Here is a 27,302-nt window from a genome sequence, read left to right on the forward strand (position 1 = left end):
TAGATGATTAGAAGGGCTATTTAGCTAAGTGGTGAGAAATCAATAGTGGTTTCTGTTTTTCCGTTGCTCTGTGATGATGTTAAAATAGTTCCACCTCTGGCCCAGAAGAAGAGAGCTCTGGGTTTGGAATCTGGGTTTGGAGATTTGGGCCTGGTGTGGTTGGTTGGTCCTGAGACCTCAAGGCAGATCCTTCTCTCTCTGCGTCTCAGTTTCCTACATGAGAGGACGTAGAGTATAGTAGGTACAGTAGGAGGAGCTAGACTTCAAATCCCGGGGCCACGTTTTATAGCAACATGTGACTGTTACCTGCTTATTTATCTAAAACTTGGAGCAATCCATGAGGATCCACATGGAGTACATGGTCTCTATTTAATATTTAACCCCTCTTGATGTTATCACTAAGAGAAGAACAGGCAAGACCACGTGCCCTGCCTCCTACCTTGCTGTTTTGAGGCTCAGAGAAGGAAAGGCTTCGTCAACTGCAGAGCACAGTTTGCAAAGACTGTGGCTGGCATGGGTGTCCCATGTTTCTGATTGGAGCTCAGGTGCCCTGATCCAAGACTGCTGTCCTTTGGCACATTACATACTTCATCTCAGGTCAGGTGACACCAAATAAACATCATAGTAGATGAGTATCTGACTCTTTAAATACCTCTGAAAGGACTCTATGTCCCAACAATACAACTGTGTTTAGGTGAAGGCTCTGTTGCAAGAATAAGATGTTATTTCGAGCATGCGTGCTAAGTCGCTTTAGTCATTCCAACCATTTGTCACCCCATGGACTGTAGCCCGCCAGGCTCCTCTGTCCATGGGATTCTCCAGGCAAGAATACTGGAGCGGGTTGCCGTGCCCTCCTCCAGGTCTTCCCAGCCCAGGGACTGATCCTGCATCTCTTAACTCTCCTGCATTGGCAGGCAGATTCTTTACCACTAGTGCCGCCTGGAAGCCCAAGATGTTATTAATGCTGATTAATTGTGTTAGGCACAACTTTCATGGGACCAGATTTTGTATTTTGTGAAGATGATGTTGGCTAAGGTGCCCACATGCTTTGTCCCCACCCCTGATGCTTTGTCTGTTCTGGGACACTCCAGGGGCATTTTGTGTTGCCCCCAAGTGTCCAGGGAAGCTGGCATCTGGTGAGGGCCCCTTTGTGCCCTGTTTTTCTCTTAGTCCCACCAACCACAGTCCCTTAGTTTTTCTCCTGGACACCTCAAACCTAACACTTCCTAAACTTCCTTCCCCCTTCCCCCTGGTTCCCCTCGCAGCCCACATGCCCCTCAGTAAATAGCACCACCAGCTGCTGCATAGCTTGACTTCAAAGCCCCGGAGTCCACATGTGTCCCCTTGTCCCTGCCCTTCCTCCTCCGCATATGATTGTGATAAGAACAGGGCACGCGGGCTCTCACCAGGTGCCAGCTTCCCTTCTAGGCATTTGCACATAGTAAATCACCTAAAGCTGCCGTAAGGGAGAGGCATTCTTTTTTTATCCCCATTGTACGTGTTAAAAGCTGAATCGTATGGAAGTTTGGTGACTTGCCGCATGTAGTAAATCACCTAAAGCTGCCATAAGGGAGAGGCATTCTTTTTTTAATCCCCATTGTACGTGTTAAATAACACTGAATCGCATGGCAGTTAGGTGACTTGCCCCAGGTCACACAGCTGGGCAACAGCAGGTCAGGTTTGGAGCCAGCAGCAATGTTCCAGGGTCTTTTCAAACCATCAGCATCAGCCTCCCTGTTTCCCCTCTGCTCTCCCTCCCCAGGTTCATTCTCCACAGCAAGCCAGAGACATCCCCTCTTTCTTGTAAAGTCAGTTACAATCTCTTCCTGCTTCAGCCCTCCTGGTCACTCCCCGCTGCAATCAGAATGAAATCCATGCTCTTCACCGTGGCCCTGGTATTATTTCCGCTGCTGCCATAATGAATTACCAGCACTTGGTGTCTGAAAACAACACAAATTTATCCTCTCTGAGTTCTGGAAGCCAGGAGTTTGAAATCAGAGTGTCAGCAGGGTTGATGTCTTCTTGAAACTCTGAAGGAGAAGCCATCACTGGCCCCTTACCCACCCCACCCCTCTCCTGGCAGCTGCCAGCCTTCTCTGCCCCGCAGGCACACCACTGCACCTCTACCTTCACGGAGGCATCTTCTCTATGCATCTCTTCACTTCCTTTTCTCTTCTCAGGACACTAGCCATTGGGTTTAGGCCGACACTAATCCCGGGCAAGCTCATGATTCAGAGATCCTGATGATACCCATCAAGACCCTTTCCCAGATAAGGTTGCATCTGTAGATTCTGGGCGGGTTTGTCTTTGTAGGAGAAGGTGCCTCCCTGTCCAGCCCTCCTTTCTGTGCTCAGACACCAGCCCCGACCCCCACCCCCAAGTCAGTGTCCCTTCCCTCCCCCCAGCTCCCTCTGCCCTCTCTGTGTCTTCTCTTTAGACTGGCCTCCTCTTCTGACCACCATGCCGGAGGCAGGTGCCTGCTCTGCACACTCCCTCTGTACCCTTCCCTCACTTTACAGGTATCACGATTTATAATTACTCATGTGCATTTGCTCACTTGTTTTCCTGTGCCCTCCCCCACTGGCCTTTGAGCTGTGGGGCCCCATCCTCCTCCTATGCCCGCAGCAGGCCAGCCCTCCCTAATGTATGCCTGAGTACCTTACTGTCTGGGTGCGTGCTTGCTGAGAAAAAGCGGCTGTTCTGATCTTCTAGTTGCAAAACACACACCTAATCTTGTCTTCCCCCCAAAAGACAAGGGTTATTGTGAATTATTAGCCAGAAAAGAGCATCACCAGGTAGGCCCCTTCCCTTGTACCGTCTCTGTGTCACGGAGGCCCATGGGCTATGAACAGCCAGGAGTGGGATCCAGGTGTCCCTGGACCCGGGGGCCTTCTTCTTCCAGCCTGCCCTCCCAGTGAGGCCGTGTCACAGCTGAGGTGCTCAGAGCCCTCTCGAGAGCAAGCTCCAAACATAATCCAGCCTTGTTTATTCCAAGTGAGAGAAACAATATGTTTTTGCTCCTATAATAGTTACGCCTTGGTAGTCAGCTCAGTCTTTCATAGTAACCGTGTGGCTCCATCTCCTGTTCTGAGCAGAAGGGACAGGCTCTTTGTCTCCTGTAGTTTTCTTCAGGGTTTCCCACCTTCGTAGAGCCACCCAGGTGAACGGGAGGAGAAGGGACCGGCCTCGGGGGCGGCTTCGCAGCAGGCCTGGGTGCTTCCCGGGAGCAGCAGGAGCAGCGAGGGTTTGCTCAAGTCCAGGCAGCAGCTGTCAGCCTGTTTTTGCAGAATGGCCTGAGGTGGTGATTGTTACAAAGCACAGCTGATGGCGGCCCTGAGCCAAGCTCTGACCAAAACAGCGTCCTCTCCCCGGCTCACTCCTTAAATCACCACGCTCACTGCCTTGAGAGCCCCCAAGGATGTCCAAATCTCATTGCTATGTGCGTCTCAGACTTGGAGCGCTCCCACCACCATCTCCCCACCCCCTTCACTTTATATTCCTGGCACCTTTCCCATCTTCCGCAGCTGGTTTATTCACTGTCCAAAATACTGGCAAAAGAGTCCCCCCATTTTTTCTCTAAGTCTTGGTCTTTACAGCTATTGGAATTTTTATTTCTTGCCAACTGACATCAAGGCTTTGGGGACCATCTGTGGTTTTCATCCAGCTTCCTAAGCTTGTCCTTTCGTGCCTTAATTTGTGTCGCTGTTAGTGCCAAGACTGTGAGGCAGAGAGCTCATCTCTGATGTGAATTCTGGTACCCCATTAAGAGGCTGCGTGTGGGGAGGGCTGAGGAGTAGGGTAAAGAGAAGAGGCTCCACTGATCTTGTGTGAAGACCCGGCTCTGCACAAAAAAGACAGGGATGTGCGTGGATCTTAGAAGCAGGGGTGCGTCAGGGTTCACCGTGCAGCATCCACCCCCGAGCATCAGAATGGAAAACAGCCTGCCTCCTAAGACCCAGAGGAGTGAAGTTATGTGCCTGTAATGGCTTTCTGCTTCCACAGTGAAACCCCTGTATGTGTGCTTTTAACATACCTGGTGTTCACAGCGACCGTTTTTAAAAGTCCCAGTTTTATTCACTTGAGCCTAAATTACATGTGTTACTTGGCACCTTTCAGAGGCGGCCTTAACACTAGGATGGCAGCTGCCCTGGGTGGGGGGCGTTGGCAGCCCTGTGGCACTTTGAAACCCTACCTTGCTTGCTCCTTAGAGCTTTTGGTGCAAGACCAGGAGGCGAAGCTGACTCTGCCGTGTCTCTGGGTGGTGAGTGGGTGTCAGCCACTGTGGTGACTTTATCTTCTCATCTACCTTCGTTCAGTCGAGCAGAGCAGAAAACCAAACCTTGCCTCCACTCAGCTGCTGCTTGCTTTTCCTTCACTTGAATGCTGTCTGTCACTCAAGGAAAGGGCACACCTGCCCTCTGTGACTCTGAGCAGCCCTTCGGCCTCCCCTGCTCTGCCTTGGGTCTACCTGAGGCCCTTGGGACCCAACTGGCAGGAGCTGGGCCCACCCTCACAGGAGCTCAGAAGGACTCAGCTTTCTGCCCGCTTTCCGGTTTCCCCCGCCGGACCGTCCCTGCCTTGTGCTTTTCCCTGTTTTAAACGTCTTTCTGATGGTGTGATGTGCAGAAAGGGCGTCTACCCCTGAGTGCGTGGCTCCCAACACAGCCCCGCTCGCCGTGGTGGAACGCATGTGCTGGGTGTGTGTGCAGGTCCGTTGACTCGTGGTGCACATGTGAGTGGCTGAGGGCCTGTCTGCAGAGTGGCTGTGCTGTCCCCCTGCCCTGAGCAGCGATGGCCTCCGCCCGCCCGCAGCCTCCCCAGTGCTTCCATCTGGTCCGTGTGTAGCGGTGTGTCAGTGAGGTTGTCCTGTGCGTCTCCTTCATAAGCAGTCAGGCTGAGCATCTGAGTGTGTCTGTAATTGCCACTTGGATATCCATTCCTGTTCCAGTCATTTGGGTTTATGTCTAAATTCCTACTTTGTTTATGTTTGTAAAGTCCTGATAGAGTACAGATAGAAATTGGGGATTGATATTGGAGAATCATCTTGAAAATCCAACACACCCCAAAGTCTGTCTCGGTGAGTCAGGCTGGCCTTCCTGGCCCCACAATGGCCAGTGGGTGGCCCCCTTCCACAGCCTGCTCCTGCTGCAACCAGGAGCACTTGTGAGTCACACTTTCTTATCTCCACCTCTTACTTCCCTGCTGAGAAGTTGTTGAATACATTGGAGCTTCAATTTCCTCATCTGAAGGATGCAGTCAGGACCCCCCCATCTGATTCTTTCTGCCAACTTAACGAGGTAATGAGTATCAAGAGCGGGCAGAGGGTGTGCCCTCCAGCATATTAGCACGTGATCACAGTTGATGCGAAAGTGCCTCTGGCCTTACTTCTGTCCTCAAGGATGAGATTTCAATGTGCCGCTGCCTCCCCTTCAATATACATGAGTCTTCATGGAGCCTTCTGGCCCTTCCAGCTCCTGTGGGAAAGACTGAGGACAGATGACTGTTCTACCACAAATCCGACCGTGTTCACCATCCTCCATTTTAGCCATGTCCAGCTTGGTTTCTATTGTTTTAGCCTTCCTCGGTGCTTTTAATTTTATCTACAGTGCATGACTCAGGGTAAATGAGAACTCCGGCCCTCTGCTCCTCAGACTTTGGGAGGGTTATCTCTTCTGCCTGTGTTTACAGGTCCCTACAGCATCTCCTGAAGGCCCATGCAACTCAAATGTGGTCCACTTACCCATGTGACTTCCTTGGTAAAGCTGGTCCCTCCTTCAAGTCCTGTCCCAGAACTTCTGTTCATAAGCTACTGTGGACCTTCTCATCAGACATGCCCACCCTCCACAAAGATTCTCCTGCATCTGAGCGCTGAAGAATTGCTGCTTTTGAACTGTGGTGTTGGAGAAGACTCTTAAGAATCCCTTCGATTACAAGGAAATCCAACCAGTCCATCCTAAAGAAAATCAGTCCTGAATATTCATTGGAAGGACTGATGCTGAAGCTGTAGCTCTAATACGTTGGCCCCCCTGATGACCCTCCTTTCGGGGTCTCAGCACCACTGTGTACCCAGGAAGCCCTCACTGGTGTCGCAGTAACACTCAGATGGCCTGTATTATTGGCACCATCTTAAAGAGTGAGTCAGCTGAGCGCAGAGTCCTGCCACAGATCAACCTGCCAAAACTCGGATGATGTGGGGAGCAGGTCGTGCCGCTTGTGGATTGCTTCTTCCTTTTCCCATGCTGTTCAAAACAGTGACCAGAGGGAAGACTGAAAAAAACAAACTTTTAGTCATTTTTTTGAACAGGAAAAGCTTAATGTAAAAAAGCATTAACTATAACAGGTGGTTGGAATATAGGGGAAATTAGCTGCTAAGAGGCAAAGAACTCTAAAAACACAGGAAGAGTAGATACAGGAAGCAGCCTCTATCTTCAGGTCTGAGGCAGGGCACCCAAGGGCAGAACAAGTATGGATGAGGGTGCCCCCCTCACATACACATCCAGGGCTGAAATTCCTTGGACCTGCTGGAGAGCATACACCCAGGGCCCACTGGATGAGGGAGAGGTTTGCAGAGGTGCTGCACTGGTAGAACTCTCTGGAAAGCCATACTTAGGGATGTCAGAGAAAACTGCCCGAAGGTGAAACTGCATGTGATACCAGACTGAGAATTTTCCCAAAGTGTGGCGTGCTTGGAAGCTGCCTAGAGGGAGGTGGGCAGCATGGGCCAATAGGAGCCTGCTGGGAGAAATCACATACCAGAGTCAGAGACAAAGCCTGTCCCTCCTCTAGTGCGTTGCTGTTGTTCAGTTGCTCAGTCATGTATGACTCTTTGCAACCCCATGTACTGCAGCATGTCAGGCATCCGTGTCCTTCAGCATCTCTCAGAGCTTGCTCAAGCTCATGTCCAGTGAGTCAGTGATGCCATCCAGCCATCTCATCCTCTGATGTCCTCTTCTCTTCCTGCCCTCAATCTTTCCCAGCATCAGGGTCTTTTCTAATGAGTCAGCTCTTCTCATCAGGTGGCCAATGTACTGGAGCTATAGCTTCAGCATCAATACTTCCAGTGAATATTCAGGACTGATTTCCTTTACGATGGACTGGTTGGATTTCCTTGTAATCAAAGGGATTCTTAAGAGTCTTCTCCAACACCACAGTTCAAAAGCAGCAATTCTTCAGAGCTCAGCCTTCTTTATTGTCCAACTCTCACATCCATACATGACTACTGGAAAAACCATAGCTTTGACTAGATGGACTTTTGTCAGCAAAGTAATGTCTCTGCTTTTAAAACACTGTCTAGGTTTGTCTGGGGCTTCCCTTATGGCTCAGCTGGTAAAGAATCCACCTGCAGGAGACCTGGGTTCAATCCCTGGGTTGGAAAGATCCCCTAGAGAAGGGAAAGGCTACCCACTTCAGTATCCTGGCCTGGAGAATTCCATGAACTGTATAGTCCATGGGGTTGCAAAGAGTCAGACACAACTGAGCGACTTTCACTCTCACTTCTAGGTTTGCCATAGCTTTTCTCCAAGGAGAAAGCGTCTTTTAATTTCATGGCTGCAGTCACCATCTGCAGTGATTTTGGAGCCTAAGAAAAGAAAATCTGTCACTGTTTCCATTGTTTCTCCATCTATTTGCCATGAAGTGACGGGATCCGATGCCATGATCTTAATTTTTTGAATGTTGAATTTTAAGCTAGCTTTTTCACTCTCCTCTTTCACCTTCATCAAGAGGCTCTTTAGTTCTTCTTCACTTTCTGCCATAAGGGTGGTATCATTTGCATATCTGAGGTTATTGATATTTCCTCTGAAAATCTTGATTCCAGCTTGTGCTTCATCAAGCCCAACATTCTGCATGATGTACTCTGCATATAAGTTAAATAAGCAGGGTGACAATATAGCGTTGATATACTCCTTTCCCAATTTGGAACCAGTCTGTTGTTCCATGTCCAGTTCTGACTGTTGCTTCTTGACCTGCATACTGATTCTCAGGAGGTAGGTAAGATGGTCTGGTGTTCCCATCTCTTTAGGAATTTTCCACAGTCTGTTGTGATCCACACAGTCAAAGGCTTTGGTGTAGTCAATGAACAGAAGTAGGTGTTTTTCTGTTATCTCTCTATCGTAAAAGCTGGTTCTGACAAAGCTTAGCATCATGCCATCTTGAAAGCTTCATTTGTTCATACGGCTTTAATTGTTCATACAGCTTTGAGTTACCATCTTGTCCTCTCATTTGAACTTGAAGCGTTTATTGTGGGGCATGTCTGATGATAAAAAAAACTTCCTCAACTTTTGATTATCTGCAAGTATCTTAATTTTCTCCCTCATTTTTGAATTAAAGTTTTGCTGGGTACAGAACTCTTAAGTTGCCAGATTTTTTCTTTGAGAACTTTAAATGTATCAACCCACTGACTTCTTGCCTCCAGGGTTTCTGACTAAAAATCGACTTGTAAATTATTGAGGATCTCTTGTCTGTGATGTCTTGCTTCTCTTTTGCTGCTTTCCAGATTCTCTTTTTGTCCTTTAACAGTTTAATTATAGTGTATCTCAGAGAATTTATTCTATTTGAATTATAGATTCACATCTTCAAATTAGGGAAGCTTTCAGCCATTATTTCTTCAAATAATCTCTCTACTCCTTTTTCTCCTTCTGAGACTCCCTTAATGTGTTTATTTGTCCCCTTTCTGATTTCCCACAGAGCCTCTCTGCTTTCTTCATTTTTTTTTCTTTTCATTCCCTAGACTCAATATTTCAATTCATAGGACAAATTCATAGAACAAATATATATTCCTGATTTTTTTCTCCCGCCCTTTCAAATCTGCTTTTGAACCCACCTAGTAAATTTTTCATTTCAGTTACTGTACTTCTCAACTTCAGAGTTTTTATTTCAGCATTTTTGTTTCCTTTTTGTAATTTCTGTCTCTTTATTGATATTCTTGCTTTTTCATATATCATTCTCTATCTTAGTCTGTATACCTTTAGCACTTAGAGCATCTTAAAGACCATTATTTCATAATCTTTGTCTAATAAGTCCAACCTCTGAGCTTCTTTAGATACAGTTTCTACTAATGTATTTTGTTCTTTTGAATGGACCATAGTTTCCTGTTCCTTTGTATGACTTTTGACTGTTTTATTGAAAACTGGACATTTGAATCTTATAATGTACCGCTGGAAATCATCTTTTTCTCCTTCTTCTCAGATTTGCCATTTCTTTGCTCTTGAAAAGTTTCTCTGTGCTGGGATCAACCTGAAGAAGTGTAAGGTCTTTTCTGGTCTTTTCTGAGGCTTCGTCTTTCCCTGAGCATACCTAGTGGCTTTCTAAGTATTCCCATATGTGCAGTTGCTTCTGAATAGCCTCATCCTTAAATATTTCGCTCCCAAAAGGAGATAAAGAATTTTTTTTAATGTATTGCTCATTGAAAACCCCTCTGGTATTGGTTGAAACAGTGGTGGCCAGCTCCTATGCTTATACCTCAGAAATCAAAAGCAGCACTGTGCAAAATAGTTATTTCAGTCAGTTTTTGCCAATTACAGTTGTCTGGGTGAAGAGATAGATTCTTGGTGCTTCCTACTCCACTGTATTCCCTGACATTGCTTTGTATTTTGGTCCTTTTAAGATAAATTAGTTCAATTTATATAGATCAGTTCAGTTCAGTTCAGTCGCTCAGTCATGTCCGACTCCTTGTGACCCCATGGACTACATGCCAGGCCTCCCTGTCCATCACCAACTCCCGGAGTTTACTCAAACTCATGTCCATTGATTTAGTGATGCCATCCAACCATCTCATCTTCTGTCATCCCCTTCTCCTCCTGCCTTCAATCTAATTCAGTCTAACTACTGTTTATTACAGACCAGCCTGTGTGAGATTCTCTGCTGAAAACTGCAGAGGAATAGGAGAAAGGGAACTCAGTTCACCATTTCACAAGGTTAATGATAAGCAGCATAGCAGAGACCCAAGCAGGGTCAGGAGAGGTTCCAAGAAGGAAAGGAAAATAGGCTACAGAATGGAGGTAGCCTTAAGGATGAGCAAAGAGTTAGGGATGGGAGAGTGGGGAAGATGGCGTACAGTGAGCCAGGTAGGAGCTGATAGCAGACTTCCCTGTAAGAAAAGATCAGACATGGAGAAGAGACAAGATAAACAGAATTCCAGAGGAAGCCCTCTGAGGCACATGTGGTATCACATGGGCTGCCCCCTCCCAGGCCCACTTGCTGCGGGATCCAGGAGCTCTCTTCTGTCACATCTGATCTCCTCTCCACCTACCTGCTGTGAGGCATAAAGGTAGTTGGTATATGAGGTCAGTCAGACATAAAGCTGGAAAAATCAACTGATGAAGGAAACTAAAATGAAACTTAATCGCAATTCCAGAAGTTAATTACATGATGTGTACAAATCTTGGTCCACACCCTAAGGAAGGTATATAAAAAATGTAGCTTCTTTTATTTTTTAGCAGCTAGCCTAATTTGTGTTTCTTAACTCCATTCTAGTCCATGTTGGATTCCTAATCACTTCAAGAGTTTTTTGCTCCATTTTTCCTGAGTTTGCATCTAAGTTCAGTTGATGCATCTGGTTACTGTGATGTCTGGTTTATTCATCTCTAGGGCTGCTGTAACAACCCTCTAACTGGTGGCATAAGTAACAGACATTTATCCTCCCAGTTCTGAAGGCTAGAAGTCCAAGATCAAGGTATGGAAGACTTGGCTCCTTCTGAGGGTAGTAAGGGAGAATCTAGTGGTTTACTGGCTATCTTTGGCATTCCATAGAGTGTAGAGACATCATCCTGATCTCTGTCTTCATCTTCACATGGCATTCTCTTTGTGGGTGTCTGTCTCCAGATTGCCCCCTTTTTATAATAATACCAGTCATACTGAAGTAGGAACTCACTCTACTCTAGTATGACCACATCTTAACTAATTACGTCTGCAGTGGTCCTATTTTCACGTATTCTGATGCTCTGAGGGTTAAGACTGCAGCACATGAATTTTAGAAAGGACACAGTTCAACCCACAACTTCTTACCCTAGAGCATCTCTGCCTTCTGGTCCCAGCCATGGGATGTTCAGCTCACCTGTTGCAGAAAAGATGTCCTTCCTGGAGTTTCACATGGTTCATCAGTGCAAGTCCCTTCCACACCATGGTTTGTGGCACAGAAATACATTCACCTACTTACACTTCAGCCTAGGGTTTGTGGGGAGGTAGTCTGAGGCTTCATCTACCTGAACATGCCATATAGTCATTCTCCCTGAGGTCTAGCTGCCTTCTTTGTACTCTGGGCAAAAAGAAGAAGAAGGGATCCCTCTCTTGTCAGATCTCATAAGCCTTGGAGAGGTTTTACTGTTCCCTGTTCAAACGTTTCTCTGTACCGGGAATCAGCCTGAAGAAATACAAGGTCTCGTCTGGCCTTTGAGATCAAAACTCAGAATGCTCTGTGGAGCCACTAGCATATGTCATCTCTCAAGGCTGCCTCCACTTCAGGGCAAGAGAGATGTTGCCTGGTGTGTTTGAGGTAGGCATGGAGGAATGAACACGCCTTTCCTCCTATTGCAGGTGTTTCCTCAAACACGTTTATGTAGACCATGGGCTGGCTAGCTATGGCCTATGAGCCAAGTCTGGCCCACCACTGGGTTTTGTAAATAAAGTTTTATTGGCACACAGCCACATCCTTTTGTTTATACACTGTCTTTGGCCGCTTTTGTGCTATAGTGGCAGAGTTGAGTACTTGCGTGGCCCATAAATCCAAAAAAATTGACTGTCTGGTCCTTTGCAGAGAAAGTTTGTGGATTCCTGGTATAGACTATTGTGACACAAAAGCCTTAAGACTTTTGCCATCTTCTACTGTCATATCTCTTCTATAAGGCAGTGATCACAGGGTGGTCTTACAGTGTGAAGACAAGAACTGGCAAAGAGGGAAAAGAAATATTCAAAATAAAATGGTTAGGGTGTCAGAATGTCACCTTGCTAACAGGACTTTATAGTTTGTGAAAAGTCATTGAGCAGAGCAGCTGTGATTTGTGCTGGATTTCAATAAAAAAATGTGCCCGGGGAATGGGGGAGGCAGTCTCACCCCATCATGATGTTCTTGGCATCGTGGAAGTGAAGGGGACCATTGAGGTGGCCCCCATCAGAGTCCTAAGAGGACACCAGGGCCTCGCAGAAGAGCTGGGCAGGGCCAGCTTCAGCCAGCCGGGCCAGGGTCCTGCTGCTCCCCAGTGCCCTTCCCATGCGTAGACGTGGCCCCAGGACACATCTGGGTCTGCACAGTTGGTTAAAACCCCAGCCTCTGCACAGAGCATCGAGGACCCAAGACTGCAATCTTGAGCATGTGTGGTCTCACGCTTGTCTGGTAAAGGATGCAGAGCTGGGATCTGGCTGGTCTCTACCCAGAGCCCATGAACAAGTGAATTAATAGTTCTGATTCTTTTCATTATAGAGTAAATGAGAGCTGTTTATTTACTCAATGTGAAACAGTGACCTCTGAATTATAGCTAGCAGCCATTTAAAGGTCTTCATTCTGTAGAAGGAAAAAAAAAAAAAAACCCACACACGCCAAAAATTCCCCTTGGGGTTTTCAGTGTTACAGATGGTCAAGTTTTAAGTTCAGATGAAAGACAATTCTGGGATCTTGCTGAACTGATCCATCTCGTATCCTATTTCCAGATGACCTTGATTTATAGTTCTTGGATGTATTTTTCTCATGGCTTACTTAACATGTCGTCATTGTGGGGCCAGGATTGCTGAGAGATGGTGTGTAAGAGGAGAGGGGGTGTTGCTTTGGAAACCCTGTGTGCCCCTCCCCCTCCTGGAAAGAGAAGCCACCCATGAGCTCCCCTGCTGTTTCTGCGGCCTGTCTGGTTAACATGAACCCTTCTCTTCCTTCTAGCCCAGGACCAGGAGGCACGCACTGCCTGGGCGCCAGTGTGGAGCACACAGTCTGCGAGAACCTGCCCTGTCCCAAGGGCCTGCCCAGCTTCCGTGACCAGCAGTGCCAGACGCACGACCGGCTGAGCAGCAAGAAGAAGGGCCTGCTCACCGCAGTGGTGGTTGATGGTAAAGGCACAGGGCACATCTTTTCAGGGGAGCTTCCCTCTCCCCTCCCCCAGCGCCATAAACACCTCCTGGGAAAACCCACAGGCATCCCCACCCCCAAAATCCACCCAGTCCTGCCCGACTCAGCTGTGGACCCGCTTCTTGAGCCATGGGTTGAACTTAGATGACCCAGCTCGGTGAGATTTCCCAAAAGCAGCCGTAAGGCAGGCAGTGGGCCTGATCTCTCCTGCCTGGGTGTGCTGGCAGCCTGCCATCTCATGCCCTGTGCTGCCAGGCCCAGGCCAACCCTGAGAACACAGCTCTGCAAGAGCAGGACAGCGGGTTTGTGCATCTGTTTCTCTTTCCAGCGGCGAAGCCTTCTTGCATTTCTTTACTTGGTTCATCTTGGGTTGGCTCTTACTCCTTGAGTGCCGGGGACCAGCCCCGGATGATCCAGGGAATTTGAAGCGGGGATGGCGTCGGCGAGGATCAGGAAACAACTGCTTAATTAAACGTTTATTAAGGATATAAAGAATGGTGAAATAAGGATAGCTCAGCGAAGAAATTCAGTGAAGAAAAGAGGCTGAATAAAATTCCAAAGCAGGGAATTTACGTCACCTATGAAGGCCGCAGGCGTCCTCTGGTTGTCCCGAAGGAGAGGAGACACTAAAGCCTCCCCGGTCAGATCTTAGAAGCCCAGGCAAAATTAGTAGGCTTGACGAGCTTCCCTGCCTCAGAGGAAAAGTTCAGCTAGAAGGTGAAAGAAAGAACGACGTGGGGAGACCAAATTTCGGTGAACAAAAGGGCATACTTTATTTTCCAAGGTAGTTTTATATCTTAAGTTGTGCATAGAGGATAATGGGGGAAGGGGTAGAGTCATGCAAAGACAGCAGTTCCTGATCCTTATCGAAGCCAGGCTTTCAAACTTATCATATGCAAAAGTTTAGGTGATTTACATCATCTTCTGGCCAGGAAGCCTGTTAACATTTTAAGAAACTTATTTTTCTCTAAAGGTGATTATTCTAAAGTCAGGCACCAGCCTCCAAAAAGCATTGGAGAAAGTTGCATTCCTATAGGGCAAAGGTGAGGTAGGCTCAATCAAGAAAAGAATTAACTCAAGGGTCCAAGGTTACAAACATTGAGGCAACTGCTTACATTTCTATACACCCATTATATCAATCAATACACCGCCAAGGACACAGTAGGTAAGGGATATGGAGACTTAGCAGCAAACATTGGTCCAACAAGTGAAAAACCCTTCACCAATACAATTTCTAATCAATCTTTTAACTACTCAAAGGAATCTGTGTTTAGACAGTTTAGAACATCTCCTGCCTCTCACAGTTGGGAGGCTCTGAACAATCACATGTTGCCGGAAAAAACCTATTCAGGCAGGCTAGAGGACTTCCAAAGGAGTTTGTAGGTTGAAACACTGTCACACCCAGGAATTATTAACTGGAGCTGTAAGCTAACTCTTTTTTCAGAGAGAGGTAATGGGGGACAGCCCCCCGTAAAGTCAGAGGTGTAGGTGAAAGCACAAAGCAGAAAGTAGGCAGACTCTGGTTTTGGGGGTAGATGCTCGAGAATTTCCAGGGGGACTCCTGAGGCTTGATCCCGCCTTTGCGTATGCCAAGCCTCCTTCCTCATGACCTTTGCCACGGGCGGAGCTCGCTCCCCGCACTTGAGTAGAGTGTTTGTGAAAAAGTTTGTTTTCTTTTAATTGAAGTAACATTGGCTTATAACATTATATAAATGTCACATGTGCAACACCATATTTTTTGCTTGTGTGTACACTGCAGCGTGCTCCCCACGAGAAGTTCCGTTTCCATCCACCACCATACAGTTGACCCTCTCTCCCCTCCCCCTCTCCCCTCCCCTGCTGCTAACCACTGCCCTGTTCACTGTATCTGTGTTTGTTTTCATTTTGTTCGAGGACAGTTTATAGCTTGGTGAAGATAATAGTAAGCAGAGGTCATCCTTTCTTTCCTTCGGTTTTCTCTCAAATCAAGAGACTCTGCCCCCTGGGCCATTGCAAGCATTTCCAGTGACTGATAAAATTCTAGGCAGAGTATCATGTCTGTAGAATTTGTGAAGTTTATTTATTGTCCACAAGGATATCCTGGGGCCTATTAGAGGGTCTTTTCATTCTTAAGATTCTGTTCATCTTTGGGAAACAAGAGTGCATTATAATGATGACAGCATGGTCCCATTTATGGAGCATACCACGTGCCAGGCTCAAGTTAGCCCTGCAGGCATCATGTCATTTAATGTGCAAGACAAGCTGTGTGGAAGGTGAGAGGTTACAGGTTATGTGACATTCCGTAGCTCCGGCCGCTGATAGGAGCTAGGAGGGAGCTGACCCCAGTTCTGGAGGAGCTGCTGACTCAGCAAATAACCAGCTGGCTTCTGGTACTCAAATAAGAAAAAAAAATTCGTGAGTGCCGAATGAGGAGCTTTAGTAAGACCTCAGGCATCTGGGCCTGATTTTTACAGTCTCTGACGTATTTTGCAGGAAAATGAGGTTCCTGTGTCAGGACTTAGGTTACTTCACTGTCATCTGAAGGACCTCTGAAATCTACACTCTGTTACACGCTCAAGTGTGCATAGCTGTGCCGGGGGTAGGCCCAGGCAGTTCAGGAAATAGTGGGCTCAGACCTACAGCTTTTAACCCAACAACCTGGCCCATTAGTTTCCTTCAAACTCACATGGGATGTTCTAAACCATCGCAGAGAACATCAACTCAACTGGCGATGGGCTCATTTTAAAGCACTGGGGAGTCCTTCAGATGTTTTCCTTTTTCACAAAGACTACCACCTTTGGGAGCTGTGCCCTGTCGCCTAACCAGCAGACTTCCAAGGGGATGGAGCCTTCACACTCTCTGCTTTCCCTGCAGTCTAGGGATAGAGGAGACCTGCGCTCCCCAAAGGGGGACAGGCAGCTGGAGGCCGAGGCTCACGAGAGCCTCACAGCTCTACCTCGGCATCCGGCATCCGTCTGATGCAGGCAGACACTCGAGGCTTCTAGACATCCCAGGCACCCTACTCGGGAGGGAGACAGTGCCGGCAGGGGCTGCCGTGTTTCCAGCGCGTTGGCACACCTTCAGCCCCATCCCGAGACTCATGGATGAATGGGTTCGGGTCCCTTGCCTGTCCTCTCCCTCGTCTTGGGAATTAGAAGAGGTCAGGTCTGGATAGACGCGCCCCACGCTCGTTTCCCCTCGGCCATGCGCACGGCCTTGTTATTCTTTCCTTGGTCTCTCGCTCCCGTTTTCAGTTTTCCTGCCTCATTTATTCAATGCAGAAATCCCACTGAAATGTCTGTTTTTCCATAGATTTCTCCAAGTCCAGATTAAACTTCTGTTTTCCTTGTAACCGCTTTTGGATCACTGAGCCGCTTGGTTCCTTATCATCACAGTGGCTGAGGCTGTTGTCTGCCCAGAGCCCCCTTCAGGGAAGCCTCCAAGTACAGCTATCTGAGGAAGCTGGCTGGGTTCAGAATGTGTGTTGACCCACTCACTTTTTGTTTCTGCCAAAGCAATGAATAATTACAGCCAGAGTGCCCCTGTCTTTGATCTGAAAAGTGCAGCCCTATGTGATAAGGCGGTGAGCACTCTGCCTTTGAAGGAAAGACCTCAAGTTCAGGGCTTTGCTGGGGTAGCTTGACACAGCCCCCTCGGGGGTGGGATTGTCATGTCTTCTTACATATTTGGTTTCCTTTCCTTCTCAAATAGAAACAGAAGCCAGCATTTTTTTTTAAAGGAGTGTTTCACAAGGATAAAAGCAAAATAATAAATGGCCAATTCAGAAGGTAGGGGGAGAATACAGATTATAAGTGTTCCCCTCACAACTCCATTTATAAAAGGCACAATTCTAGCTCAGCCGTGAGAGGAACGATTCCTGTGGTTGGGCTCTGGGCTCTTCTGAAGCCCATTATGACTGCCCCATTCATAGCATCGCTATCGCTGTGGAATTCTTTGGCGAGTGATGCACAGTTCAAGAAAGGGGAAGCTATATATATATATATATATTTTTTTTTTTTTTTTTTTTCTCTTATTGAAAAAAAAAATTCTTGCAGAGGTAGATTTTCCAAGGGAGAGTTCAGGACCACAAATTCATACCACCTCCAAAAGAAGACAAAGACTCTCCTTAGAAAATATTTCTAAGTGGAAAAGCCTTTAGACAGAAATCCAATGAGGTGGCCTGTTGCCAAACCCACCCCTTTTCTGCCTACCCCGTGGAATCTCGTTGAAGTAGAAACCTTCAAGAGGTTAGTCCTCCCTGCCCAGGCCAGCAGGCCACGTGCCCACCGAAGTGTCAGAAGCCGTGGCAAAGGCCCTGTCTGGATGTGGAGGTGCTTTTTGAACTCACTCTCTGCAACATGGCAGGACCCACTGTGGATCTGAGCCTCCCAGGAGATGGAAGGTCTGATGGTCAGGGCTCTCTCATTCCAGCTTGACCAAGGTGGTAGCTAGAATTGCTTAATGAAAAAAAAAGAGTGGTTGCAAAGATGGAAGGTGTCTCACAGGTCCTCAGGGCCAGGAGAAAGTTCAGGGCCAGGAGAAAGTTCTGGGCCAGGGTCTCTGAAGATGTCCGGACTTTCTGTCCGTATTCAGCACAGCTTGTGTTTGTGAGCCATGACTTCCTGTCCCTGCTGCAGACTGGCTTTCTCACAGCTTGTCCATGAGCAGGCTCATGGGCAGCCCACAGCACCTTTTATTAAGTCCTCCTCCTGTATCCAGATCCTTTGGGGTCAGATGTGGTTGGGAGATCAGAGCACTTCAGCTGTTAGAAGAATACCAACCATACATCAACCATGTATTACTTAATACCCCAGCAGGGTCCTGGGAAGCACCTCTCAGTCAGACACATGGACATCTCCAGGTTACCAGGGAACAGTCTTTAAGTGGGTTACTGCATACTACCAGCAGCCTCATGTCAGTCAAGGCTAGTTTTGTAGCCTTTTATGTCTACTGTAAATGTTTAAAAAAAAAAAAATGCCTGCAGTTTTCAGAGCTTCTGGATTTCTGAATTGTGGATGAGGGAGTGTAGACTTCTTAGAGATCCATCAACCTTGAGCAGATATAATCTCTCTACTTGAATATTCATGGGAATAACCTTTGTACCTGAATTTCAGCTGAAGCTGAAGCTGAAGCTCCAGTACTTTGGCCACCTGATGCAAAGAGCTGACTCATTGGAAAAGACTCTGATGCTGGGAAAGATTGAAGGCAGGAGGAGAAGGGGATGACAGAGGATGAGATGGTTGGATGGCATCACTGATGCCATGGACATGAGTTTGAGTAGGCTCTGGGAGTTGGTAATGGACAGGGCACCCTGGCGTGCTGCAGTCCATGGGGTCACAAAGAGTTGGATGTGACTGGGGGACTGAACTGAACTAATCTGACTTTCAGAGCTGATTTTCCAGGAGAGAGACTTTGATGAGTGTAGCTGTGGTCAGGTGGCCATTCTTGGTCCAATCAACTGAGGCCCCTTGAGGCCTGGTTATGAGGCTGTGGTGGGAGAAAGACTCTGACTGGTCTAGCTGCAGTCAGGTGGCTGCTGCTGGTCCAATCAGCTGAGGCCTGGCTGTGGGTCATGGTGGGCAGCTTTGGAGATAGGGAGCCAAGCAGCCTCCTCAGTGTGGATATCTCACAGAGGGCCAGGCAGGGCTTGGATGAGCAGCTATGATGGCCTCAAAGTTAACTAGTCTCCACCTTAGTAAGACTTTGTAACCACTGGCAGAGAGAGAACAACAAAAGCACGAAGAACCACAAGTGTCCTCTTCACCATCCTGGCCCTAGAGCACCAGGGCAAGTCCTCCAAGCCTCCACCAAGCAGATGTGGTGGTGTGGCTCTCAAGCCCCCAAGCCTGTCTCACCTTCCCTGTTTGCAGCTTCTCCATCAAGTGTAAGTCCTGACAACAGGTGAGCCAGTGGAAAGCTGGGACCCACCCTAAACAGATTGAGGGCAGGAGAAGGGGACGACAGAGGACGAGATGGTTGGATGGCATCATCGACTCAATGGACATGAGTTTGAGTAAGCTCTGGGAGTTGGTGATGGACAGGGAGGCCTGGCATGCTGTAGTCCATGGGGTCACAAAGAGTCAGACACGACTGAGTGACTGAACTGAACTGATCCCAAACATCTTCAATCCAGATTTCATCTTGGCACACATCAGCCAGGCAAGAGGGATGTTCCAAGCTTCTTTCCTTAGGGTACATGGTTATATAACTTTTAAGAAACTTTTACCTCCCTCTATACAACTGAGAGCTTCCCTGGTGGCTCAGATGGTAAAGAATCTGCCTGCAATGTGGGAGACCTGGGTTCAGTCCCTGGGTAGGGAAGATCCCCTGGAGGAGGGCATGGCAACCCACTCCAGTATTCTTACCTGGAGAATCCCCATGGACAGAGGAGTCTGTCCGGCTACAGTCTGTGGGATCACAAAGAGTCAGACACGACTGAGCAACTAAGCATAGCACATACAACTGAGGATGTAAGAGTGTTGATACTGCCCAGAGTTGAAACCCAGCACTCATGTTATTTATCAGAAATTAATTGCCCAGCCAGGGCAGCTCAGAGGGGAATAGTCAGAGAATTTTGAGAGGTTCTGAGATGCTCAAGTTTTGTAAAGTTTTCCTGTGTCCCTTTGGATGAGGGGTGCTCTGATTTCTGAGTAGAATCCTCAGAAAAAGAGATGGACAAATGGAGTGAGTTTCAGCTGAGCAGGGGAAGGAAGTGTTACCTCTGAGCTCTGTTGTGGGGCTTGAGGCTCTCCAGACTGCCCAAGCCACGTGACTGCCCAAGGACAGTGTCTGCAGGTGGGGGAGTAGAGTTGAGTATACCTTCTTACTGGATTCATGTCAGAATCCCTCCATCTGAGGTTGGGATCCCCTGATTTGCAGAGTCTCTACTTCCCTGGTGTTCACATCAAAGAACCTGGGTAGACCATCTTCATCCCTTTCAAGTCTGGTCTTTCTAACGTACCTCAAAGAGCCTCTACTTTTCTACCCAAATCCCATTTTCATGTCTGCCTAAATCACCTCAGAAGCCAGAGAAGTTCATAAAAGTGGTGGTTTGTTTTCAGCATGGTATCTTTGGTACCTTTGAGTCCCAGAGTTCTCAATTCAGAAGGAAAACAGTGATAAACCAGGGTTTGGCCCTGCCTGCCAAGGGGCTCTGGGTAGCCACACATATTCTCTGAGCCTCACGTGCTCAGCTGTAAGGTGGAATGATGACAGCACCCTCCTGAAATGCATAAACACTGCTTAGCATGCTGCATGGCACATAGCAGATAATGTTATTTATGATTTTATCATCATCATCACCATTGTCATTATTACTGTAGTTGAATGAATCTCCTCGAAGCTCAGTTACTGCAGATATTGAGGTAGCTCTTCAATTTAAATGTAATCCTTCATTTTGAAACTGCTTTGGCCAAGGGGTCCATCCTCACAATGAAACACTGCTGCTGCTAAGTTGCTTCAGTCGTGTCTGACTCTGTGCAACCCCATAGACGGCAGCCCAACAGGCTCCCCCATCCCTGGGACTCTCCAGGCAAGAACACTGGAGTGGGTCAATGAAACACTAGAGGAAGCCTAATACGTGGAGAAGGTATATCCATCCATTCAAGATTGGAGCTCTGTGTTGCCCCTCTCCCAGTGGCTCCCTGACATGCTCACAGGAAACCTCAGGGTCCCAAAGAGCACCCCAAAATTCTTGTCGAATTAGCCTCTCAGAACTTGATCTCAGTTTACATTTCAGTCTCCCATAGTTCTTTCACTGACCATCTGCCGGGGTCCAGCCCCAGCAGGATCCAGGATCCTCAGGATGGACAGCATCAGCGAGAGAGAAAGTAAAGGAGAGAAAAAGAGGCTGATATTCCTTGGTTTACACAGAAAGCCAATAAAGTCCCTGACACAGGACTTGCTCTGTTCACAGAGGCCACAGGTGCCCTCTCGATGGAGCAAAGACGCAGAGCGCCTTCTCTCCAGAGTGGAGATGCAGAGCGCCTCCTCGATTGGGTCTTAGAAGCCCTGGCAAAAAATTGAACTCAGAGAGCCTCTGTGCTCCAGGGAATAAGCCTGAAAAAGAGAGAGAGAGAGAAAGAAAGAATGACATGGGGAGACCCAGCTTAGGTGGAATGGGGTCTGCTGCCCTATTTTCAAAAGCGGCTTTTATACCCTGAGTTACACATTTCCAGAAGTGAAAGTTACAAAGTCATGCAGAGTCAGCTCAACATTATATCAGTTTTACCTTTATCAAAATCGGGACATTTTCTGCATAGCTTTTCATAAACAAGGGTCTTATGTTATGTACATCATCTTCTGGCCCTGTGGCCTATTAACATTTTGTAACTCTTTCTTGATAAAGGTTGGTCAACCAGAAAACCTGCTTTCCCTTTATCTTTCCAGTCTGCAGTCCCCCTCAGGAAACAGAGCTACATTCTTATGGAGCAAGGGTGCAGTGGGTTACAACAAAGAAAGAACTTATTAACTCAAGGGTCTTATGCTGCTAATGCCAAGGCTACTGCTTGTTTTTCTTGCATACCAACTATACTAGCTATGCACTCCCAGGCGCACATTGGGTAAAGAGCAAGAAAACTCGGTAGCAAACATTGGCTCAACAATACAGTATTATTCTAATAAAGCTCTTTTATTGCTCGAAGGTTATGCTTGGGGTGTTGTGAACAATTGTGTGCGTTAGTTGCAAGAGTATGGATAAACCTGCCAAGCAAGCTAAAATGGTAACAGAGGGGTTAACGTTAAAATACTCCTTTCAAGCCCAGGAGACCTATTAACTAGAGCCCTAAGTTGATTTTCTTCAGAGGAAGGTGGTTGGGGATAGCCCCCTGTTAATGTCAGAAGAGTTGGTGAAAAGCATAATATAGTAAACAGTAGACAGATAGATTTTGGTTTCAGGGTAGATGCTCAAGCGGGTCCAGGGAGTCCCTCGAGTCCTGATCCACCTTGCCTGTCAGGTCTCCTCTGCATGACCTTGTCATGGGTGGGATCTCCCGTGCTGGCTCCTGGCAACCATCATCTTGGGTTATTCCATCTAAATGGAGGGACAGCTGACCTCAGCCTGCCACCTGGGGGAATGGAGCATTCTTTCCAGTATGCCTGTCCTCTGACAGCTCAGATCAGACCTATGAGTATTTTCACTGTCTGCCTCATCAGGAGTTTGCTATTTATTTGTCCACAAGACCAACTACCAGGGCCTTGAAAAGCATGCATGATTCATCTTTCTTTCCCAAGCAGTGCTAGAACAGCGCCTTGTGTGAGAGGTCCTCCATCCACATTTATTAAATGAAGCACTGTTACTTTGCTTACTTGGGAAACTACCCTTCACAGTTGACTTTTTTCCCCCACAACTAACTGGAACAGCCAAGTTGAACATGTGCACTCTACCCCTATAGCTTCTTTCTAGTGTTCTAAGACAAGATTCCCAGGGGACATGTTGGTCAGTAGCACTACATGGAGAGCTCAATGCAAAGCTGTTGAACACAGTGGCAGTTTAGTGAATGCCACTGAATCAGAAAAGTGAGCCTGGGCGAGGCAACGTGTCTGCTCTGACCAGACCTCTCCAGCTAGGATGCCAAAGTCTAAACTGAGGCCGTGTCAGCTCCAGAAGCCTTTTGTTTTACCCTGCCTTTGTTTATCTGAGGCCACCAGAAGGCCCTCCTGGGGAAGGCTCATAGTGGAGATAAAAGACTTGGCAGAAACAACGCAAAGATGTTGGTGTTTCTCTCTCTGGAAGTTCTTTTGCAAAATAATCATAGAAACTGCATTAGAATTGGGTGACTGAGAGAGAGAAAATGGTACATTTATCTTTCTCAATACCTACAAAAGAACAAAATCCATTCGTATTATTATTTTTTTAAGTCCTCTTTTCCCTACTTCAAACAGTGCCTTGTGTGAGAGAGGTCCTCCATCCACATTTATTAAATGAAGCATTGTTACTTCACTTCCTTATAACAATGTAAGTCCTAGCTTACTGGACGTCCTAGCTAATGCAATAAGACAAGAAAGGAAGTAAAAGGTCCACAGATTGGGGAAAAGAAAACTATCTTTGTTTGCAGATGGCATAATAATCTATAGAATATCCAAAAGAGTCAACAGAAAACAAAAACCTCCTGGATTATAACAAGGTTGCAGGATACAACATGTACAAAAGTCAGTCACTTCCTTATATAATAGCAATGAGCAAGTGGAGTTTGAAATTAAAAACACAATGCCAGGGACTTCCCTGAAAGTCTAATAGTTAAGATTCTGCTTCCCCTACAGGGGGCATGGGTCCAATCCCTGGTCAAGGAACTAAGATCCTGCATGCCATGCCTCACAGCCAAGAAGTAAAAGGAACACTACTGAAATTCTTAAAATAAAAACACAATGCTTTTTACATTAGTACCCCAAAAATGAAACAATCAGGTTTAAATCTAACAAAATATGTATAAGATCTGTATGAGGAAAGCTACAAAACTCTGATGAATGAAATAAAACAATTATATAAATGGGGAAATATTCCATGTCAGTGGAAAGATATCAAGATGCCAGTTCTTTCCAGTTTGATCTATAGATTAAGTAATCCTGGTCAAAATACCAGCAGGTTATTTTGGGGCTATCAATGAACTGATTCTGAAGTTTATACCGAAAGATGAAAATATTTACCAAGTCCTTCTGTGAGGCAGATCCTGGGACTGACCAAAGATGAAAGTTTGACTCTTTGTCCTCCAAGGGCTCCAATTTCCATCAGTTCTTTAATCTAAAGGTAATTTGCAATCCACCCCCTTCAAACTTACATAGCAAAAGGACTCACCTTATAAGAAATCCCAGACAGTAGGATTTGAGGGCTCTAATGGAGGATGCTGGGAGGGATTGGGGGCAGGAGGAGAAGGGGATGACAGAGGATGGGATGGCTGGATGGCATCACTGACTCGATGGACGTGAGTCTGAGTGAACTCCGGGAGTTGGTGATGGACAGGGAGGCCTGGCATGCTGTGATTCATGGGGTCGCAGAGTCGGACACGACTGAGTGACTGAACTGAACTGAATGGAGGTGTGTGCAAAGTGCAGATGGAGATTGCAACTCAGAGGTGGCATGAGAAGAGAGGGCTCTGGAGTAGATTCTGGAGTGCCAGAAATATTCCAGAAAGCTAAGTGCATGGAGGAATTTCCAGGCAGAGAGAACAATCCAGGTAAAGGTGCGAGATCATGGCATGTTCTGAGAGCTCATTTGGTTTCAGCAGCAGCAGCAGAAATCAGGGTTTCCATCATGCCTGGGGAAATGGCTCTTACAAGTTGTCCTAGAGACTCATGTGTCCCCTTCTGTTCCTTATTCCTATACCATTTCTTCTAGGACCTTCTTGCTGCATAGCACAGCCCCGCAGCTTTTATCCAATGGCTGAGGAGCACTAAAACTTCAGCAAAAGCTGCTACTCTGGAGACACCCCAGGGCCGCTCCCCTCGCTGGGAGGCCGCCTCCTCCCCCTTCCCCACCCCAGGCCCACCCTTGGTACATATTCAACTTGCTTAGAGGTTAGCACTCTACAAAATGTTTGTTCAGCTTGGTGTTTTTAGTACTTTAAGGAAAAAGAAATACTGTATCTTTGCAAAGGATAAAGAAAACAACATGAAGAAAAGCCCACAGTGCTCTTACCTGCGTGTCGTTCCCCCGAATCAGAGGAGGGTCTTTTTCCATTTTCTGGGTCACATGTTCCAAGGGGTGGGTGCAGCATGTGCCCTGTACCTGTGACCTCAGTCCCATGCCAACTTCTTGTCTCTTGGACTGGCCTGCGCCTACAAGCATCTGCACCCCACCTGGCGCCCAAGACCCTTCCCACATCAATGTCCACCCCTTTCCCTCCTCAGATAAGCCATGTGAACTCTACTGCTCACCCCTCGGGAAGGAGTCCCCTCTGCTGGTGGCCGATAGAGTCCTGGACGGCACGCCCTGTGGGCCCTACGAGACGGATCTCTGCGTGCATGGCAGGTGCCAGGTGATGTGTTTTCCTTGTGTCCTTGGCAGGGTTTTGAAGGGGAGGCTCCCTCCAGGGGGAGCTTGGGGTGGCAGAGGCCTCAGGAGGCCTGGGTGAGTGGACTTTCTCAAGAAGGCATCCCGCGGGTGGTGTTGCCTCCTGTAGCCTGGCACCCCTCCCTCCCTCAGCAGTGACTGAGCCAACCAAGAGTTGAGGTGCTGAAAGAGCAGTGGCAACATGGTCATCGCAAACATCTTAGACTAACTTTGGACATCATGACAAAGGGAAGAGCAGGTAGGCTACTAGGTGGACTGGAGGATGTATATGAATGTGTATTGGGGGGCAAGCTTTGCTTGCTTAGCTACCAAAGATATAGTACAAGTGAGCTGATGCCTTCACAGGTGGTACCTAAGGAGGTGAATATGCCTGACTTTAGGGCTCCACCCACTGGAATATGATCCACAAACTCATCCTGGTGTTAGATGTCTGTGATTCATTAGTGTGATGAAAGATGTCATTTAAGAAGGCAAAAAGAGGAAGGAGAGAGGATGCCAATCATTTTAACTGTAGTGGACTTTTTTCCCCTTGCAAAGTCCAAACTAGTCTAAGACTGGAATTTTTCAGGGAAAAACTTGACAATGTCCAGATTCCTTTGGCACTGCGTGGCTTTGTTATCAAATGTGAATATGTGGGGGGCGATAGACACTTGGTGCCCAAGAGCCTTGGCCAGGCACCCTCCCAGGGAAGGAGGGGTGATGGGCCCTCGGGGCTGCCATGTTGTGGCAAAGAATGTACAGAGCCTCGGGCAGTGTGAACCCGATCTTATCATTATCATTGAAATGAGAAATTGCTGATGGTTCTGCTTCTCGGTAAACCTGCTAACAAGCGCGAGATTTGTTTCCGTCCTAAATTATAACATACACTTGCAGGGGTCACAGTGCGGCCCAAGTACGTATGTTCCTTTAGCAAACATATCCCAAGTTAAAAGCACGTGTGTTCTTTAAAGCAGCACCAGCTGAGCCACCTCCAGCCTCTCAGCAGCATTTTCTGCAGTGTTCTTACCAACGTGGAAACAATTCTAGGCATCCTGACATTTTCTGGCCAGCGGAGTCCATGTTAAATGGCCATTCATGATTTCAGCTCTCGGCAGTGAGTGCCAGTGTGACCTTTCCACGACTTTAGTTCTTATTGCAGCCTTTTCAATTAGAGAGGCTCCCCTATGCCATGACAGCAAAACTCTCAGCCCTTTCGTGAGTACAGCTGGGCACTCATGAGGCCATCTAAGGTATTCGAATAGCTTTAAGTCTGGTCATCAGTGTACCATTGAGCCAGAGCCTGGCCTGCACTTGAGTGTGACCGGGATGCTATGTGAACACTTGCCTTTCTGTTCCCACCTCTATCCCGTTACCACCTCCAAGTCCATCTCACATGGCTCTTCCACCATCTCCATCATTATATTTACTCACCCTGCACTGAGACTGGTGCTGACCAGCACAGCCCCTCCAGGCAGGGGCACTGGGGAGTGCAGAGGCTCAGACAGTGGCCCCTTTCACAGTGCAGTACAGTGGATGGGGTTCATGATCCTTGGAGCCTCGCCCTGACAGTGGGGAGACCCGTGCCTGTTCTTGGAAGTACCATCACCTCTACGTGGATGCCCCCCAGTGACCCACTGCCTCCAGGCAGCCCACCAGTCCTAGCAGAAGGCCACTGTCCTGGCGGGTGGCACCAGCACCTACCAGCAAGCACCTCATGAGAGAAACTGGCTTTCTGAAGGAAGTTAAATCCCATCTGTAATTTTTCTAATAGTGCTCATTCTTCAGAGGGAATCTGTGAAGGTTAACTTTCACCCATGGTTAACTCAATACACACAGAAATTCAAATTAGTAATGTCAGAGTTAATGAAATTTTATAATACTATTGAGCATGTTTAAGTAAGACTGTAAGAAATTAAATACAAATATAGTATTTATGCTTAGTTATAGTGATTGCCAAGGTGGAAAGTTCTGGATTTCTGTGGTGCTTGTAAATGAGTCAGGCAAGGAATGTTGCTTAAAGAGAAGAGAATTATTAATAAAAAGAAACCTCAGGGGGTTTGTGAGCAGAGGGTCTGACCTGTTCATCTATGCCATCACCTAATTACAGTGGATAAAAGGTAGAAATCTTCCATACTTGATGTAAGACAGCACTACGGAAATGTTGCTGTGGTTAACTTGCTAGCTTTTCCTGCTGTTCTCTGCAGCTGTAAATTTTGCTATTTTAGGGTAGCGGAAGGAGTTCTGGGAAATTCTGAGAAGCATGGTGACTAGTTGGTGGGGAACGGC

General features: G+C 47.3%; 1 protein-coding gene across 3 annotated transcripts in view; it reads left to right on the forward strand.

The window, feature by feature from the left end:
* Window positions 1-27,302, forward strand: part of ADAMTS17 (ADAM metallopeptidase with thrombospondin type 1 motif 17) — a 404,698-nt gene that overhangs the window by 251,496 nt on the left and 125,900 nt on the right. For all 3 annotated transcript variants that reach the window (XM_019983858.2, XM_070775014.1, XM_070775015.1), the window contains exons 13-14: window positions 12,866-13,032; window positions 24,875-25,002. In XM_019983858.2, the coding sequence (XP_019839417.2) occupies window positions 12,866-13,032; window positions 24,875-25,002 (295 nt within the window). The remainder of the gene's footprint in view (window positions 1-12,865; window positions 13,033-24,874; window positions 25,003-27,302) is intronic.

The sequence above is a fragment of the Bos indicus genome, chromosome 21 (assembly GCF_029378745.1).
Source record: "Bos indicus isolate NIAB-ARS_2022 breed Sahiwal x Tharparkar chromosome 21, NIAB-ARS_B.indTharparkar_mat_pri_1.0, whole genome shotgun sequence".
In the NCBI taxonomy this organism is placed as follows: domain Eukaryota; kingdom Metazoa; phylum Chordata; class Mammalia; order Artiodactyla; family Bovidae; genus Bos; species Bos indicus.